The 18,952-nt window shown below is 39.3% G+C and overlaps 1 protein-coding gene across 1 annotated transcript in view; it reads left to right on the forward strand.

Annotated features, from left to right (window-relative positions):
* The first annotated feature begins 306 nt into the window (after positions 1 to 306).
* Positions 307 to 18,952, forward strand: part of slc12a2 (solute carrier family 12 member 2) — a 118,479-nt gene continuing 99,833 nt past the window's right edge. The window contains exon 1 of the mRNA XM_061876884.1: positions 307 to 1,227. Coding sequence (XP_061732868.1) covers positions 664 to 1,227 — 564 coding nt within the window. The 5' untranslated portion in view covers positions 307 to 663. The remainder of the gene's footprint in view (positions 1,228 to 18,952) is intronic.

Here is an 18,952-nt window from a genome sequence, read left to right on the forward strand (position 1 = left end):
AACTTTGTCGGAAACTAATCCATTGATACTGTTTTTTTTTTCATTACCTGTTATTTTTCCTTTTTAAATTTTTTTAATGAATATTTGAATACACTCCAACAACAGTATTTTAACAGTAAATGTAATGGTTGTGCGTCTTGAAGTTCAATAACCGCTTTCTCGTGGCATCCCCTTCCCCCCCTTCTCCGGCGCTGCATAGGACCCCACCCCCACTCGCGCGCGCTTGAAAGATGAGACGCGAACATCGACATCTCGCGATGACACACGAGCCCACCCTCCGCGGATGCCATCGCGGAGCGTATATTACTAGCGAGGGAGGCTCCAGGAAGCTAGGAGGAGCTCCGGCAAGGTCGACAGCAGCATCCTGCCCCAAGTACGGGAAGACTGGAGCTCGGCCGCCGTTAGCTTGGGGAAAACCAACTAATATTGTCTTTTTTTTAATAGCGGTTGTAGAAGAATAAACTTAGGAGGGGGCTGAACCTGCCCATCTTTCAGCCTCTTGTGTCGAGCTACCCGGCTTCGTTTTCGCCACTCAACATACGGCTTTTTTTTTTTTTAAACCAAGTAGTTGGGAGAACGGTAGTCAACTTCTGGATCGGTGTGTGGGCCTAACGTGCCGTTCTCGAACACGGTTCACCCGCTACTTTGTGCGTTGATTGTGCCATGTCAGCGCCGTCGGTCCCACCTCCCGCGGCGGCGACAGCGGAGGGCGAGCTTCTCAGGCCCGACGCCGGGGACAACATGCCGGGTCCCACGCACAGCCAGAGCCGCTTCCAGGTGGACCTTGTGGCGGAGGCGGCGGCGGCTGTCGAGGATAAGTCGCCGAGTTCCGAAGCCTCCACCACTGTCCCGTCGAGCGAGATGGCAACTCCCGGTGCGGCTCCGGAGGACCCGGGGACCAGCGGCGAGGAAGCCAAAGGACGGTTTCGAGTCGTCAACTTTGCGGACCCGAGCGAAGCGGGGAGTCCGGTCTCCCCGGACACGGCGCCGGCCGAGGGGGTGCGGAACGGGGACACGGTGATGAGCGAGACCAGCTTGCATTCATCCACAGGCGGCCAGCATCACTACCACTATGACACCCACACGAACACATATTACTTGAGGACCTTTGGCCATAACACCATCGACGCCGTGCCCAACATCGACTTCTACCGGCAGACCGCCGCGCCACTCGGGGAGAAGCTCATCAGACCCACCCTGTCGGAGTTGCACGACGAGCTGGACAAGGTAAGACAACACATGGCTTTGACTTCACGCAAAAAAAGTGACGCAGTGCTGTCTCATAGTTGTAATCATCTTCCTGTGACGTGTTGAACCACGCATATCCTGGACCAGTGGTTCTCGACCTTTTTTCAAAGATGTACACCCTGCGAAATTTTCAAGTACCCCCTAATCAGAAAAAAATCAATTTTGGTTGAAAAGAAGTAAAATACAGCACTATGTCATCAGTTTCTGATTCATTAAATTGTATAACACTGCAAAATATTGCTAATTTGTAGTGGCCTTTCTTGAACTATTTTGAAAAAAAAGTTAGAAAAAATAACTAAACCAGGGGTCGGGAACCTTTTTGGCTGAGGGATCCATGAAAGCCAAATATTTCAAAATGTATTTCCGTGAGAGCCATATAATATTTTTTAACACTGATTACAACTAAATGCGTGCATTTTTAAGTAAGACCAACATTTTTAGAGTATAATAAGTCCCTTATTCTTTTGAACAACATTTTTATTTTAAAGTTAACCAATAATGAATATAATACTTCTTACCATTAATGCGACATCTTGAACAGGTGCGATAGAAAACGGATGGTTGGATTAAAATGGATGAGAATGTTTTATAATTTGAACGTTATTTTTAACACTGTGATTACCAGTGGAATTATTTATTACTTATCATGTTAAGCAATGTCAGCTAAGATTTATCTGAGAGCCAGATGCAGTCATCAAAAGAGCCACATCTGGCTCCAGAGCCACAGGTTCCCTACCCCTGGACTAAACACTTGTTGAAAAATAAACAAGTGATTCAATTATAAATAAAGATTTCTATACATAGGAGTAATCATCAACTTAAAGGCCTACTGAAATGAGATTTTCTTATTTAAATGGGGAATAGCAGGTCCATTCTATGTGTCATACTTGATCATTTCGCGATATTGCCATATTTTTGCTGAAAGGATTTAGTAGAGAACATCCACGATAAAGTTTGCAACTTTCGGTGCTAAGAGAAAAGCCCTGCCTCTACCGGAAGTGGCAGACGATGACGTCACCCGTGTGATGGCTTCTCACATATTCACATTGTTTTTAATGGGACGGCGTGGCGCAGTGGGAGAGTGGCCGTGCGCAACCCGAGTGTCCCTGGTTCAAATCCCACCTAGTACCAACCTCGTCACGTCCGTTGTGTCCTGAGCAAGACACTTCACCCTTGCTCCTGATGGGTGCTGGTTGGCGCCTTGCATGGCAGCTCCCTCCATCAGTGTGTGAATGTGTGTGTGAATGGGTAAATGTGGAAGTAGTGTCAAAGCGCTTTGAGTACCTTGAAGGTAGAAAAGCGCTATACAAGTACAACCCATTTATTTATTTATCATTTAGCCTCCAACAAAAAGTGCTATTCGGACCGAGAAAACGACAATTTCCCCATTAATTTGAGCGAGTATGAAAGATTTGTGTTTGAGAATATTGATAGCGACGGACTAGAAAAAAAACAAACCACGATTGCATTGGGACGGATTTTGATGTTTTTAGACACATTTATTTGATTAATTCTGGGAAATCCATTATCTTTCTATTGTGTTGCTAGTGTTTTAGTGAGTTAAATAGTACCTGATAGTCAGAAGGGTGTCTCCACGGGTGTCTTGACGCGCAGTGTCTCAGGGGAGTTGACGGCAGCTATGGACAGCACAAGCTCAGCTTTTCTCCGGTAAGAACTGACTTTTTAACCACAATTTTCTCACCGAAACCTGCTGGTTGACATTTGGTAGGTATCCATGTTGGCTTGACCGCGCTCTGATCCATAGGAAAGTTTCACCTCCAGGAATTTTAAACAAGGAATCACCGTGTGTTTGTGTGGCTAAAGGCTAAAGCCTCCCAACTCCATCTTTGTACTGTGATTTCTCCAATATTAATTGAACAAATTGCAAAAGATTCAGCAACACAGATGTCCAAAATACTAAATAATTATGCCGTTAAAGCAGACGACTTTTAGCTCTGTGTGTGTGTGCAGCGCTCATACTTCCTAAAAACCTGTGACGTCTTGCGTACACGTCATCATTACACGACGTTTCGAAGACGAAACTCCCGTAGGCATTTAAAGGCCTATTGAAACCCACTACTACACACCACGCAGTCTGATAGTTTATATATCAATGATGAAATATTAACATTGCAACACATGCCAATACGGCCTTTTTAGTTTACTAAATTACAATATTAAATAAATGATAAATGGGTTGTACTTGTATAGCGCTTTTCTACCTTCAAGGTACTCAAAGCGCTTTGACACTACTTCCACATTTACCCATTCACACACACATTCACACACTGATGGAGGGAGCTGCCATGCAAGGCGCCAACCAGCACCCATCAGGAGCAAGGGTGAAGTGTCTTGCTCAGACGTGACGAGGTTTATACTAGGTGGGAATTGAACCAGGGACGCTCGGGTTGCGCACGGCCACTCTCCCACTGCGTCACGCCGTCCCGTGAGTTTCTTGTTGAAAACGTCGCGGAATGATGATGCGTATGCGTGACGTCACAGACTGTCAGGAAATATTAGCAGCTGCACCACTCGCGGCTAAAAGTCGTCTGCTTTAATCGCATAATTACACAGTAATTTGGACATCTGTGTTGCTGAATCTTTTGCAATTTGTTCATTTAATAATGGAGACTATAAAAAACAATGCTGTTGGTGGAAAGCGGTGTATTGCAGCTGTCTTTAGCACCGAGACTCAGCCGATGTTTCTTTGTTTGTTGTGAAGCTTTAACACAGAGCGGTCAAGCGAACATGTTTTCTCTACGTCAACCCGCATGTTTTTGGATGGGGAAATTGTGATATATATCTTACCGGAGAAATCATTGGATTATTCGTCGTCCTGCAGCAGCGGCAGCTGTGAGCTTGGCTCCTCGGCTTCTCTCTGAGACACTTTGTGTCCACCACAGCCATCCGACCTCGAGGTATGTCTTTACAATCTCACTAAAACACTATTAAAACAATAAGCAGATAAGGGATCTTCCAAAATTATCCTAGTAAATGTGTGTAATTACATCTGAAACGCTCACACTAAAGTCGCTTTTTTTTTTTTTTTTTTTCCTATTCCTTCACTATCAATATCGTAATTCACGAATCTTTCATCTTCGCTCAAATTAATGGGGAAATTGTCGCTTTCTTGGTCCGAATTGCTCTTACTGCTGGTGGCTCCCATTAAAAACAATGGGAATATGTGTGGAGCCCTGCAACCAGTGACGTCACGCGCACATAATTCCGGTACAGGCAGGGCTTTTCTATTAGCAACCAAAAGTTGCAAACTTTATCGTCTATGTTCTCTACTAAATCCTTTCAGCAAAAACATGGCAATATCGCAAAATGATCAACTATGACACATAGAATGGACCTGCTATTCCCGTTAAATAAGAAAATCTCTTTTCAGTAGGCCTTTAAAGGCCTACTGAAATGAGATTTTCTTATTTAAACGGGGATAGCAGGTCCATTCTATGTGTCATACTTGATTATTTCGCGATATTGTCATATTTTTTCTGAAAGGATTTAGTAGAGAACATCAACGATAAAGTTTGCAACTTTTGGTCGCTAATAAAAAAGCCTTGCCTGTACCGGATGTAGAAGCCAATGTGCGCGTGACGTCACCGGTGTGAGGGCTCTTCACATCTGCACATTGATTACAATCATAGACACCAGCAGCGCGAGCGATTCTGACCGAGAAAGCGACAATTTCCCCATTAATTTGAGCGAGGATGAAAGATTTGTGGATGAGTAAAGTTAGAGTGAAGCACTAGAAAAAAAAAAAGGCGAGTGCAGTGGAAGCGATTCAGATGTTATTAGACACATTTACTAGGCTAATTCTGGAAAATCCCTTATCTACTTATTGTGTTAATAGTGTTTTAGTTAGATTATAAAGTCATACCTGAAAGTCGGAGGGGTGCGGTGACCTCCAGTGTCTCTGAAAGAATTAAGCCAATCGAGGAACCAAAATGACAGCTGCTGCAGGAGGACGCTAACTCCGCACAAGTCTACGGTAAGAGGCGACTTAATATCACAATTTTCTCATCCAAAAACTTGCTGGTTGACATGTGGTAGAGAAACATGTCCGCTAAAGCTTCACAACAAACAAAGAAACACTGGCAGTGTTTAGGTTGCTAAAGGCAGCTGCAATCCACCGCTTTCCACCAACAGCATTCTTCTTTATAGTCTCCATTATTAATTGAACAAATTGCAAAAGATTCAGCAACACAGATGTCCAAAATACTGTGAATTATGCGATGAAAAGAGACGACTTTTAAGCCGTAAGTGGTGCTGGGGTAAAAATGTCCGCTCAACCAATTACGTCACAAACACGCGTCATCATACACGTCATCATTCCGCAACGATTTGAACAAGAAACTCAGCGGGAAATTTAAAATTGTAATTTAGTAAACTAAACCTGGCGTATTGGCATGTGTTACAATGTTAATATTTCATCATTGATATATAAACTATCAGACTGCGTGGTCGATAGTAGTGGGTTTCAGTAGGCCTTTAAAGTGCCCTCTTTGGGGATTGTAATAGAGATCCATCTGGATTCATGAACTTAATTCTAAACATTTCTTCACAAAAAAAAAAACCTTTAACATCAATATTTATGGAACATTCCACAAAAAATTTACCTGTCAACACTGAATATTGCATTGATGTATTTTTTTTTCAAAGTTTATGAATTTACATTCATATTTTATTGAAGTATTATTCAATAAATATATTTATAAAGGATTTTTTAATTGTTGATATTTTTAGATTATTTAAAAAAAAATCTCACATACCCCTTGGCATACCTTCAAGTATCTCCAGGTGCCCCCATTTGAGAACCACTGTCCTGGACAAATGAACACATTACAATGCGATTTGCAATTCAGAGTAAAATCAAACCATAGGCTCCAGCGACCCCCAAAATGGACAAGCGGTAGGAAAATGGATGGATAGATTAATTCAAGTCATGTTTTGTGTGAAAATCTTGTCACCTGAACAGACTGAAACAGCATTTTCAGATTAAAACTGAAGGAGTTCAGATTATTTTTGCAGCGTTTACATTCAACAGTTTGCCATGCAGGAAATTATTTAGTACATAAGCAATCTATCATTTGGGACTGTTTATATTTTTGCTCTGTTGAGTTTTGTTAGTAATACTTGCTAGGGCAGCAGTGTTGGCGCTAGGAATTATAAAATCAAATCATAAAAATGGGGTCCCAGGGTAAATTTTTGGGGTACCACTTTTTTTTTAATCTTTTTTGAAAACAAATGATAAATGTATTTATAATCCTGTTATATCTCACATTCCATATTTCCTTTATATAGTGTATACATACTTGCCAACCCTGAGACCTCCTGATTCGGGGGTTGGGGTGGTGGGGGGTGTATATATTTTCAAGTATTTCATATATATATATATGTATAATATGTGGTATATGTGTGTGTGTGTGTATGTGTATGTATGTATATATATATATATATATATATATATAAATTTTTTTTTTTTTCAAAATTTTCATTTAATAAGTTGTAGGTGTATTTATTTCAGTATAAAAATGTAAAAGGTTTTTTGCTTCGGTAATGAAATGATGATAATGGTGTGCCAGGGCATACATGCATATGACAAATTGAATTGATTATTTTCTCCTGACAAGCGATAGAAAATGGATGGATGCATGGATTTTCACCTGTATGTAGATCATCAGTCTTTTAAAAAACAAAACAAACGCCACATCTACACTTTCATGGCAAATAATGCCAACAAACTTAGAATTTGGCAGGTTAGTTTCAATGTCATTTAATACAGTGGCACTCACTCAATGCCGCTAGCATTTCATCTCTGGCTTCGTGATGGCCATAAGCTGTACATTTTCAAAATGGGGTCCCAGGGACCCCATCAAATCATAAAAATGGGGTCAGAATGCATTCAAACAATATCTGTCTTCTTGTGTCCCATAATGATTGTGAATTAAAGGCAAAATTCCCCCCCCAAAATGGTAGTTCTCCTTTTAACTGCGCTTGGTTACCAATGCGCCCTGCGATTAGGTGGCGACTTGTCCAGGGTGTACCCCGCTTTCCGCCCGATTGTTGCTGGGATAGGCACCAGCGCCCCCCGCGACCCCAAAATGAATAAGCGGTAGAAATGGATGGTTACCAATGGATTTGCCGGTGCAAAGATGAGTGACTGTTTTTTTTCCACTTTGAAACACACCAAAACGGGGTTTTGTTAATTTTTGAACAAATAAACAATGTGCATTGAAGTTAAACATTTTTAAAACGTTTGGGTATGACATTCTGACACCCGAATGCAGCTGAGCTAGGCTGGACAAGCGGTAGGAAATGGATGGATTCTGCCAATATGAAATTTGTGTCAAAATATCAGGGCCTTTTTAAAGTTGATTTAAATCACGCACGCAAGTAATGTACTGCCATAATCACTATTTTAATCGTTTGACAGCAATCGTGTAAATATATAATTTGAATAAAAACTATGCTATATTGTGATATTTATTGGGATATATATTTTATCAATATCACACAGCACCCTGTTGGCGTTAACACACCTTTTGTGTCTTTTTACGCATTGAAATCAGAAAGGACGCGCATTTCCGGAATTCCATGCGTTCCCGGGACGCAGATTTATTTTTATCTACCCTTCCTTCTTCGGGTCAAAACTGCGGTTTACTTGTTTTTTTTATCGATTATCGCTTTCCGTCTGTGTTTTATCACTTCTCCTTGTGTTCCGGAAGTCGAGGCGTCGCTGCATCGTTTTCACTTCCATTGTGTCGTCCGTCCGCATCTTCTGTAATTTAAAGTTCTGTTGTGGCTTTACAATTGTGTTGTGGCATTCGTATTTATTGTGGCTTTTGTAATTGTGCTGTAACAAGCGGAGTCAAAAGGCACAAAGGCTGCTGTTTTCCACAAATCACGTTTAAACACTGAACGCACAGACACCCAAACTCTTGTGAGACTTTGTTCACACTGCCACTCTCGCACACGTCTCACACAATAGCACCATGTCTTAAGGGCACACAGACATACATGTCACAGATATTACACCATTGTCTTGTGGCGTTTGCATTAATGACCTTTCTTGACCATTGTAGAGATCCGCCATTTTTGCTTGGATGACGCCATAGATGAAAAAATAAAGTTAATGTTTAAAATATTTATTATTACATACGCTAAACTTAATACAAAGTATAAAGTAATCCTGTGTTTCTATTGGGACTGTTATGAATTGCAAAATCAGACAGATGTGTACTATTTTTTGGTATCTGTTAGTTGGGGAGGGAGGTCTGTTTGTATTCGAGGTTATCTCCTTTTAAATCTCCCCCATTTTGAACATCCTGGCAACGAGCAAACTGAAAAGAAAGCTTTTCTTTCAAATAACAATAAACTATACCAACATTTAAAGAGCTATGATGATCTCGTAAGTAGCATTTTTAAATGTCAAAGATAAGCTTTGTTAAACTTCAGAATAGCTGTTGCTAGCTGTAGTCTAACTGATCCATTAAGACCCCAATTGTGTTTCTTTGTTTGCACAATCACTAATAGAAAGCTCCTCCAAGGATTGCACATTTAACATCTAAGATATGAATAGATAGCATTGGTGCAATGCTATCTACAGTTTATGATAAACCATTTAAGCTATGTATCCCAATGTTTAAAATTAGAAATATATTTTGATGCCGCTCCAACAGATACCAAATTTATGTTTTGCAGCTAGATTATTAAATATTTTGTCTAAAACTAGGTAAGCGTAGCTTTCATTTGCTATTAGTTTATCTCAAATTAGTTATTGTGGTGTTTCAACATTGTACCAAACCACAACTCAATATTAGGAATCGTAACAATATACTTTATTCACAGTTTAATACGTTTTAAGGTCCCGCTTTGGTTTATTTTTGGTAAACCAAGGGAATGAAAGTCGAAACATAACTGTTCAGTTTATTTAAAATAAATGATTTTAATTATTGACAAATTAAATTAATAAACGTCTAACTAGCAGGGAGCGACTTTAATACTTTGGTGCATGAAAGATGCAATGTAGGTAAATAAATTTTAAGCTATTGCAACAAAATATTTAGCTTTGTGTGATAAGAGACTAAACTAAGCAAATGAGTGTGCCAAGTAGGGCTGGGTAAAAATACATATGTTTTTAACCTTTACTTACCCAGGAACAGCCCATTTAGATTAGGAATCTTTATTACAAAGGGTTGCTGCAACACACATTCATTCACCAGTGTGAGTGGCACTTGCAGCAAGGCGGGTGAAGAGTCTTGCCCAAGGACACAACAGCAGTGACTCGAATGGCGGAAGCCCCATTGTGAATCGATGTTTTTTAGATTTAGTAATATCGATTCCCCCCACCAAACCCCTGGTAGTCTAGTGGAGGAAGCAGCAGCAGCAACAGTATTACGATATGCTATTGTTAGCTTTCGACAACAAGCAAAATAAGCCAAGGGACTTATTAGCATTACCACCCGATTCTCTGTGGGCCATGAAGATTAAGTAATGGATCCCACTACAACTTTAATTGGCAAAGATTTACGCCCGCACTCGCAGCTTTCAAGTGGCTCGTTCAGGTGCTCGAATGTAACATAATCAAGAATTTGAAAATGTTTTTTTATGTTTTGCAAATGTTACTATGTCAAAGCAGTTTGTTTTCATTAACGTTAGGTTTATAGTTTCATGCTTGTGTGCAGAGATAGATGGAGCTTCGACTTGCTAAGTGTGGTAAAAGCCGATGGTTTTTCAGTTTGAAACTACGCTTCAGCCACTTAGCCGCTTCATTAAGGCTGTGCGGACAGTCACTTTCAACCCGGGGAGTAGCAACACAGAGTGTGCAGCAGACAGGAGCTATCGCTAGTTGCTGTGCTAAGTCACTAACAGAACTGAAGAACATGAACTGATGAGATTAGGGCTGGGCTATAAGGCCTTTTTTTTAATATCTCAATATTTTAGGCCATATCACGATACATGATATATATCTCAATATTTTGCCTTAGTCTTGAATGAACACTTGATGGATATAATCACAGCAGCATGATGAGTCTATGTGTCTATATTAAACATTCTTGTTCATACTGCATTAATATAGGCTCATTTTACATTTTCATGCAGAGAGGGAAATCACAGCTAAGTCAATTGACCAAAACTGTATTTATTAAACAGTTATTAAGCATTGGCACAAACATTCATGTCATTTCAAAACAGGAAGTGCATGATGTCACACAAGATATTTCAATAACTGTCAATTACAAATGAGCTGCATAATAGGAAATCAAATAGTGTATCTCCTTCGCTTTGTGGTAGTTTACTGCGGACGTTATCTCCTTCTGTTGACTATTTTTTTCATACGGTGTTGATGTGGAAATGTTTTGTTGGTGGGGGCGCCGAATGGACATTTTGACATGCAGAGTTTAAAGCACTCTTCATTCTCTAGCAGGTGACTTTTCAAATGATGCTACATATTAGCAGTAATGCTACTTTCTGTAGAAACTCTTTTGCCCCACACTTGACATATTACGGTTGTCTGTTCGACATATTCCCACTTGAAGCCAAACCACCGCCAGATGATGGACTGACTCCCTGCTGTTTTTATTGGGAATGAATTCTTCCTTCATTTGTTACCAGAGTTGCACCTTCTTTCTCTTGTATTACCACTCGCACCACAGCTAACGTTACCCATGCCGCTACCTTTCTGCTCCGCGAGGGCGTATACGTATGTAAGAAGGTGCGCTTGTTTTATTGAGAAGGAGAGACAAGAAGGAGTGATAAAAGCCTGAAGGGTAATGCCCGCAGCTAAAAGCAACTGCGTGAGAACGAAAACTCGAATATCACAATATAGTCATTTTCTGTATCGCACAGAGACAAACCCACGATACAAAGTAGCTACAAGCAAAGATAGAGGTTCTCAAGCAATTAGGTCTAATTGTAAATCAGGCTGTAGTAACTCACCAATAGCCAAATGTAGGTGGTGACCAAAGCATTGCATCACTCGGGAGTCGGGAAGTGTGCACCATAGCCGGTGAGCCGCCGTATTCTTTTTAAAATGGGCGGCGTGGCTCGGTTGGTAGCGCGGCCGTACCAGCAACTTGAGGGTTCCAGGTTCGAATCCCCTCTTCCGCCATCCGAGTCACTGCCATTGTGTCTTTGAGCAAGATACTTTACGCACCTGCTTCCAGTGGCACCCACACTAGTTTTAATTAAAATCTCTTTCAAGAGCGACTTGACAAAGAGGGCGGCCCAAACAAAGTTACAATAATAATAATTACAACAGAACAACAGGAGCCATACCACAAGAAGTAAAAAATAATTTAAAACGATTAAGTAATAATTACATTTAAAAGCAAGTAAAATCCCCAAGAGAACTGGTTTCTCGATCTTTTAAAATGGACCCAAAGTGATCAATTCTGGTAGCCTCAGATCTTTCTGCATGTCATTCCATGACCAGGGATTGAACATTTCTGGAGAGATCTGAAATTGGCTACGCACCGATACTTCCCACCCACCCTAATGGAGCTTGAGAGGTGCTGCAAAGAGAGTGAGCGAAACTGCCCAAAAGATAGGTGTGCCAAGCTTGTGGCGTCGTAATAAAAAAAACCTTGAGGCTGTAATTGCTGCCAAAGACGTAGATATTTACATACAAGTGATTTTTTATTGTTTTTTCTTAAATACATCTATAAATTAAAAATTCAAAAACTTTTCCGTCTTAATGCGGAATTGTCTGTAGAATTTTGAGAAGAAAAAATAATTTATTACATTTTGGAATAATTCTGTAACATAAGGTGAGGCTCTGTAAATGTAGGAAAACACCCATAATGACCCCTTTTTAAAAGAAACCAGGATTGCCCAAAATGAGCCAGAGGACCAGTTTTGACCCACAATCTTGATTTTTTATTGACCCACAGATTTAAAACAAAATTAGTTACTAATGGAATGTACGGTATTATTAGATATTATTTAATCACCATTTACATGAGGGTTTCATATGACGTCACATCGGTTTTTCTTCTTCACGGTTTAATCCACACAATGGTCAAACAGCTTGAGCATAGCATTAAAAACAAGTGAGAGTGAGTGTGAAGTTTGAGCAGAAAATGCCGTATTGCTGTTCTGTTCTTAGACATTCTGGTAGTTCAAATATTGAGATAAGAAAGAGCTTTCATAAAGTCCCGAAATAAGTGGCTCATACATGATAAAGTCAGCGAAAAACAAAAATGCGTCGAAGGAAATGGCTCTTAAAAATATCACTTTCATCATCTTGTGGAAGACAATCCGACCATGTGTGTGTCTGCAGCGATTATTTTGTAAAATGCTTGATTAAACATTTGATTTGTTTGATAAACTTTCTGTGATGCAATCAAGTTTATTCTCTACTATAACAGTAGGGTTTGATAGCAGAATTAAATGTAAAGAAAGTACAGTAGATCTCATCAGTTTTTTGTTCTTTTGTGGTTGCAATGCCGAAATATAACTACAAAGACTGGGTTGTGCAAATAAATTAACGTCATGTTAAGTCCGAGTGATTAATATTGTGATTGTCCAATCCCCTGCATTTTCGTTGTTGATTTTCATAACAGAAACTAAAAGCTTAGTAGTTGTTGTTGTTGTTGTTGTGTCTGAAAGCCAAGTGCTATAGTCGTCACAGATGACCACATTATTGTGTCACTGGTGATATTTGTTAGCATCAAGAAAATATCCTTAATGGTATTGATAAACTCGATCTCTAGTCTAGTCTCAACAGCATGTACTGAAACTTACAGCCAGCTAGCAAATATATTGGAAGTTTCCAGCTAGTAATCAACACTTTAGTTGAAAGGTTGTTATTAGTGGTGCTTTACTTAGCTGAATTTCTTATTAAGATCAGCTGGGCTCATCAGCCAACCTGCATTCAGTTAACAAAGGCAAATATTGTCCCCTGATTCGTATCACATGATCGGGATCGGGACATCTCTAGTATTTGTACTGTAGTGCCATTAGAATAATGAGTCATCATGCATTTCAAGTGATGTTGCTAGGTTTGTGTCTTTCGTCCCTGAAGTGTTAAAATTTCAAAGGACGCACTATCCATGTGTCCCAGGGAAGAACCTCATTTTTACCGTGACAAATGATACTGTGTGAACATCAAATGTTTCAAAACACAGTAACTAGCAAAAGACACCTAGTCAGCATTTAGCAGACTAGACATGCGCCGTCTCAACCCTCTGCGTGTCTGCTCAGCGCAGACGTCATCACCTGTACACAGTATCACAACATTCTAGTTTAGCCGCTACCAAAACAAATAACTTTTCACTGTGGATTTAATTTCAACAATTAAAGATACAGCTGTCATAGTCAATACATTTACATTTCCACTGCTCAGTGCTGTGCTCATTTGCGTCAATACTGTTTTAAGGTTTAATAGACATCCTGTAATGAAACAAAAAAACTTTGTTGGCAGTGATGAAAAAAGTTATGACAGAGGTGTTTTTAAAAAATTTTTCAATTAATATTGTCTGTCTATCTGTGTTGGCCTTGCGATGAGGTGGCGACTTGTACAGGGTTAACCCCGCCTTCCGCCCGATTGTAGCTGAGATAGGCTCCAGCGCCCCCCGCATCCCTGAAGGGAATAAGCGGTAGGAAATGGATGGATGGAATTTAGTTTTAGTCACAGTCTGTTGACAAATATTTACCTTAGTTATAATTTAGTCATCTAGATTGATTTAGTTTTAGTCGACTAAATTCCTCAACATATTAGTCGACCTAAATTACATTGACTAAAATATAATGTATAAAGTGTATAGCATCTTTGAAGTTGTCTTCATACCACTTTCTAAAGGATTATTGCAGAACGTCTCACACTAACCTTAGTGTGTCATCATTGTCATTATCATTATTATTATTATTATTATTACTAGTAGTAGTAGTAGTAGTAATACTAGTATTAAAGTTAAAGTGCCAATGATTGACACACACACACACACACACACACACACACACACACACACACACACACAAACACGAGATGTGGTTAAATTATCCTCTGCATTTGACCCATCACCCTTGGTCACCCCCTGGGAGGTGAGGGGAGCAGTGAGCAGCAGCGGTGGCCACCCCCGGGAAAAATTTTTGGGTGATTCAACCCCCAATTTCAACCCTTGATGCTGAGTGTCAAGCAGGGAGGTAATGGGTCCCATTTTTATAGTCTTTGGTATGACTCCACCAGGGTTTGAACTCACGACTTACCGATAGTAGAATTAGAGTGTTCACATTTGCCATCTTGGCCACTGTCCAGTGTAAATACAGCAATCAGTTGTAATTCTAGAATGCATATATGCCTCACATACCTGTTTGTCTTTGTTTTCTGAAAAAAAAAATACAAATCTGATCGTCTAGGATGTCAAGTTGTATAATTAATAGCTGAACAGTGTGCAATGGACATCAATTAAAGTGTACCGTACGGGTATCTTGATTATTACATTTGCGGGAAAGTTCGCCCATAGTCTACTACAAAAGTAGTGGTCCAGTAAGCGGCGTTGCTCCGGATCTACCGTTATATCTACGATAATAGTAACAGTAATTCAGTAGAGAGTGAGTAATTTCGAAATGATACCTTCGGCCTACATATTGTAGATGTCTGAATGATTAGCCTGCAGATGCCGCTTCAAGTTGGTTGTGTTTTTAAAAATCGATCCACTGGGTTTACGTGTCTTGTCGTCTACTGTAGTTAAGGTGAGGTGCTTCCATATGTCTTCTCTTCTCTTACTTCGAAGCTGAGAAGACATTGTTTTGAGGTTTGTAACAATACAGTCTGGTTTTCCCTGTGAAAAATCAAAGCAGCATTCCTTAGAAAGATAGTAGTTCTGATTAAATCTCCTATATAATTTACCCCCGCTCCTCTCCCACATGCAACTATGATTGGATATATTCCCAAGTTGTTACACCCGCCTAAAGACAAAATTAAATATTAATGGATTTTGTTTCTGTCGACATAATTGTCTAGTTTTTGTCAGTTGATTTCATCAATGTTTCAGTCAACGTGCATTTGTTTTGCTTAGTTATTGTCTTTTTAGTCAGGGACAAATGGGTTGTGGACGATAACTAAGAAACATTTTTAGTCAACAAAAATAAGTGGCAGACAGCAATGTGGAAGTAAGAACACACAAGTAAGAGCTACTTCTCCTTACTGGATTACTCCATTGCATTTTGCCAGAATTGCGTCCGCACTGCATCGCAGTACTTTTTTTTTTTTCCCTACAGTAAAATACATTTTTTTTTTACTGTATGTTAAGCATCTTAAAACATTTTTCACAGATAGGCTCAGCTTATGGAAAATTACTTGTACTTCATGTACTGTATCTGATACTGTGTTGGTCATATTAAAATAATCACATCCTAATTCTATGGTCTTTATTTTGCTACCTACTGCCCCCCACCTATATGGAAGGGTATTGCATTTATTATTTTACTAGCCAGATACTCAACAGTCTTAGTACTAGTATTAATTTAATTTCAACAATTATATCTGGCCTGCCACCTTACACATGTTTGTTCCATTTAGACCAAGGCTATTCAACTACATAATGAAGAGGGCTGCAGTTTCAACAGCCCAAGGGCTCAGGGGCCAGAAATCTTTGGATGTTTTGTCAAAAAGGGCCTCCACTGGTTATAGTCCTTTGAGAGTGCGTTCACTTAATTGCAAAGTAAACATCTATTTTCACACTGCAATGTCTATAAATTCATTATTCTGCCCTCGCTACTCGTTTGCAGCTAAACAGATAAGTAACAGCATGAAGAATGCTAGAAACAAGACAGCCTTCACTTATGCAAACCATAAACACCCTGACAATTTGAGCATTTTACACTTATTGTTGAACATAATTAGTCCGATTCCCGCTATCTAAAACCGCTGATATCATACACTTCACTCGGCCAAGTCTCGTGACAAGAGTAAAACTTATTTTTCACTTTGACTACATATGATGTTGTGTGCTCCATGACACTCAGTGTTGATGTTGCTGCAGTCATCTCTCGCAGGCTAGTTATTTGGCTTTAAGTACATGGACAAATTAGCACAAAATTGTCTCTTATTACTATAGAAGAAAAGCCATTTTGCTGGTATTTGCCACAACTCAATAAGTCAGTCTTCCATTTCCAAAGTCCATCTGTCATTGTTAGAAGGTGGGCTCTTTTGTGTATTTATTTTGCCTAATTAATTTACACCAGCACGGCTGTAGCTTCTTTGAATAGTTCAAAGATTTAAGGATGAACAAGATCAAAAACACAGTTTTGTATGTGGGTGACCTTAATCCCTGAAGCAGATAATAATATCTTAGAATTCCTCCTATCTGACCAATTGAGTGGCTTGTGATGAAAGAATATGTTCATTTTGTTTCAAGGCTCTGCTGCTGAAATAGAGCTCCTATTGTATTTATTTTCAGATTTTATTAAGTCTTGACTTGTGTGTGTGGCATAATTAAAACTCAGTTTCATCAGCTCGAAATTACTGTGACTAGTCAATCTATAATATGCAGGATAACTTAGACAACAGCTATTTTGTCTTTACATATTCAGGACTTTGGAGGTTTCTAGTGTGGAGGTTACAATGACCTTGGTGTTTCTATTTAGTTTTACACTGCCATTTTCCTCTTTGTGTAGCTGGTAATTCCACTGTATCAACGGATGACTGCCCTTTTCATTTTTTCACAGCAATCAATAAGTCACTCGGTTTACTGCTCGAGTGATGTGAAGCTGAGTAGCTGCCTCCCATCAACGTGTATCCTTTTAGAGATAATGATGGTCATCTTGGCCAGCAGCTTAGCCGGGCTTTAAAAAAAATGGTGTACTATTACTTGAAGCCGACACGCATAAGGAAAAAGAATCAGGCCACACGCATAGTTCTGTGATTTGGATATTGACAGGCCAGAATGGAAATGTTCATTGTAATGATTTTTGTACTTGTTCATGACAGTTGCACTCAACAGTGTTCATCTCTTTATTTTAGAATGTAAACACATGTACTGCTTTACAATAAGCAAATAATAACTGAGGAGCTAAACCAGGGATACAACAATATAAAAATTTCATACAACGGGTATTGTGAAAGATATTTTCCCGCTCAAACACTGTGCTGTATGTGCTCAAAAAGTACTTATGCATACACTAAGGGTGCAACAGCACAGGTAACCCATGATACGGTTCCTACATTGTGTTTTTGGGCCACAATTTTGTAAATTTTTTGTAGTTTTTATGTGTTCAAGGACGACAATGTTTTATCTGTCGAAAGTGTCACTTTATTTTGGCTTTTGTAGTAAATGAAGTATAATTGGTATGCTAAATACTTTAAGACATTTTTTAAGTTAACAGTAACTAAACACAATACTTTCAAATGGTAAATTTCCTCTTATTCTTATTATAATATTTAAAATGCATTAAAGTGAAGTTTTCATTTGTGGTTGTGCAAAACAACAATGTGTGCCAGCAGCATAAACAAGTTCAATAATCATTTCAGGAGCACGTTTTTATCCACACTCTGTGGCTAAAACTCAAACGTGCCTGTAGAGAAGGGATGCCAAACTCATTTTAGATCGAGGGCCACATGGAGAAAAATCTTCTCCCAGTGGTCGGACTGATAAAATCATAACTTAAAAATAAATGTCTTTGTTTAAAAATGGAACAAGCACATTCCAAAAATCTACAAATCATAATGGTGTTGTTTTTTTTTACACTTACATGTTTCAGTTAATAATAGTATTCTGTCTTTATTTGTCGATATTTATGCTTTCTGAATAAATTATGTGATAATGTTCATCAGTCTACTCATTGGTATAATTTTTAATCTATCAAGATAAAAATAGTATCAAACTCAAATTACAGGATGTTATTTATATAGTTTGCTCATTTTCCTCTACTGGTGCACTAGCATCATGGGGTTTATTTTTAAATTTTTTTACATATGTAGCATGATCTACAAAAATACAAATAATTGCTATTGCGACAACTACTGGACACATTTAGAACAGCAGTTCCAAACGATCGGTCTCCGATCATTACTGGCCAATTTCTGTGGATAAGTTTGTAATCACAGATCCCAATCAGTAGCTGTGTTTCCATTGCAGCGTTTCGGAAAGTAGAAGCAATATATCTAAAATATAGACATAATAATAATGATTATACATTTTACTAATAAGGCACCTTTCTAGGCACTCAAGCACACCGTACAAAATCAAAACAATAAAATCAATTGGATAAAAACAACAACAACAACAAAAACAAAGATCGATAAGATTTACAATGAATATGCAGTCAGGAATAGGTGTGTTTCTAGTCTTGATTTGAATAGGGATATTGAGTCTAAGTTACAAAGGTCTGGTGGTAATGAGTTCCAAAGATGAAGGGCAGAACGGCTGATAGTTCGGGCACCCATGGTCGACAGTTTAAATTAGGGGACAGTGAGATGGATGGATGAAGAAGATCTTAGGAAAAGTGAGGGCGTGGCAACATGGAAGCAGGTCAGAGAGATATGACGGAGAGAGGTTATGGAAGTGAGGAGAATTATTTCAAAGTGGATATGGTGTTTTTGATGGGTAGCCAGTGGAGTTGCTGTAGAACAGGGGAGATGTGCTAGATTGAAGGGGTTCTGGTGATTATCTGGGCTGCAGAGTTCTGGAGAAGCTGAAGTTTGTGAATTGAGTTGTGAGGGAGACCAAACAGGAGAGAGTTGCAGTAGTCCAGG

The sequence above is a fragment of the Nerophis ophidion genome, linkage group LG17 (assembly GCF_033978795.1).
Source record: "Nerophis ophidion isolate RoL-2023_Sa linkage group LG17, RoL_Noph_v1.0, whole genome shotgun sequence".
NCBI classification, from domain to species: Eukaryota; Metazoa; Chordata; class Actinopteri; order Syngnathiformes; family Syngnathidae; genus Nerophis; species Nerophis ophidion.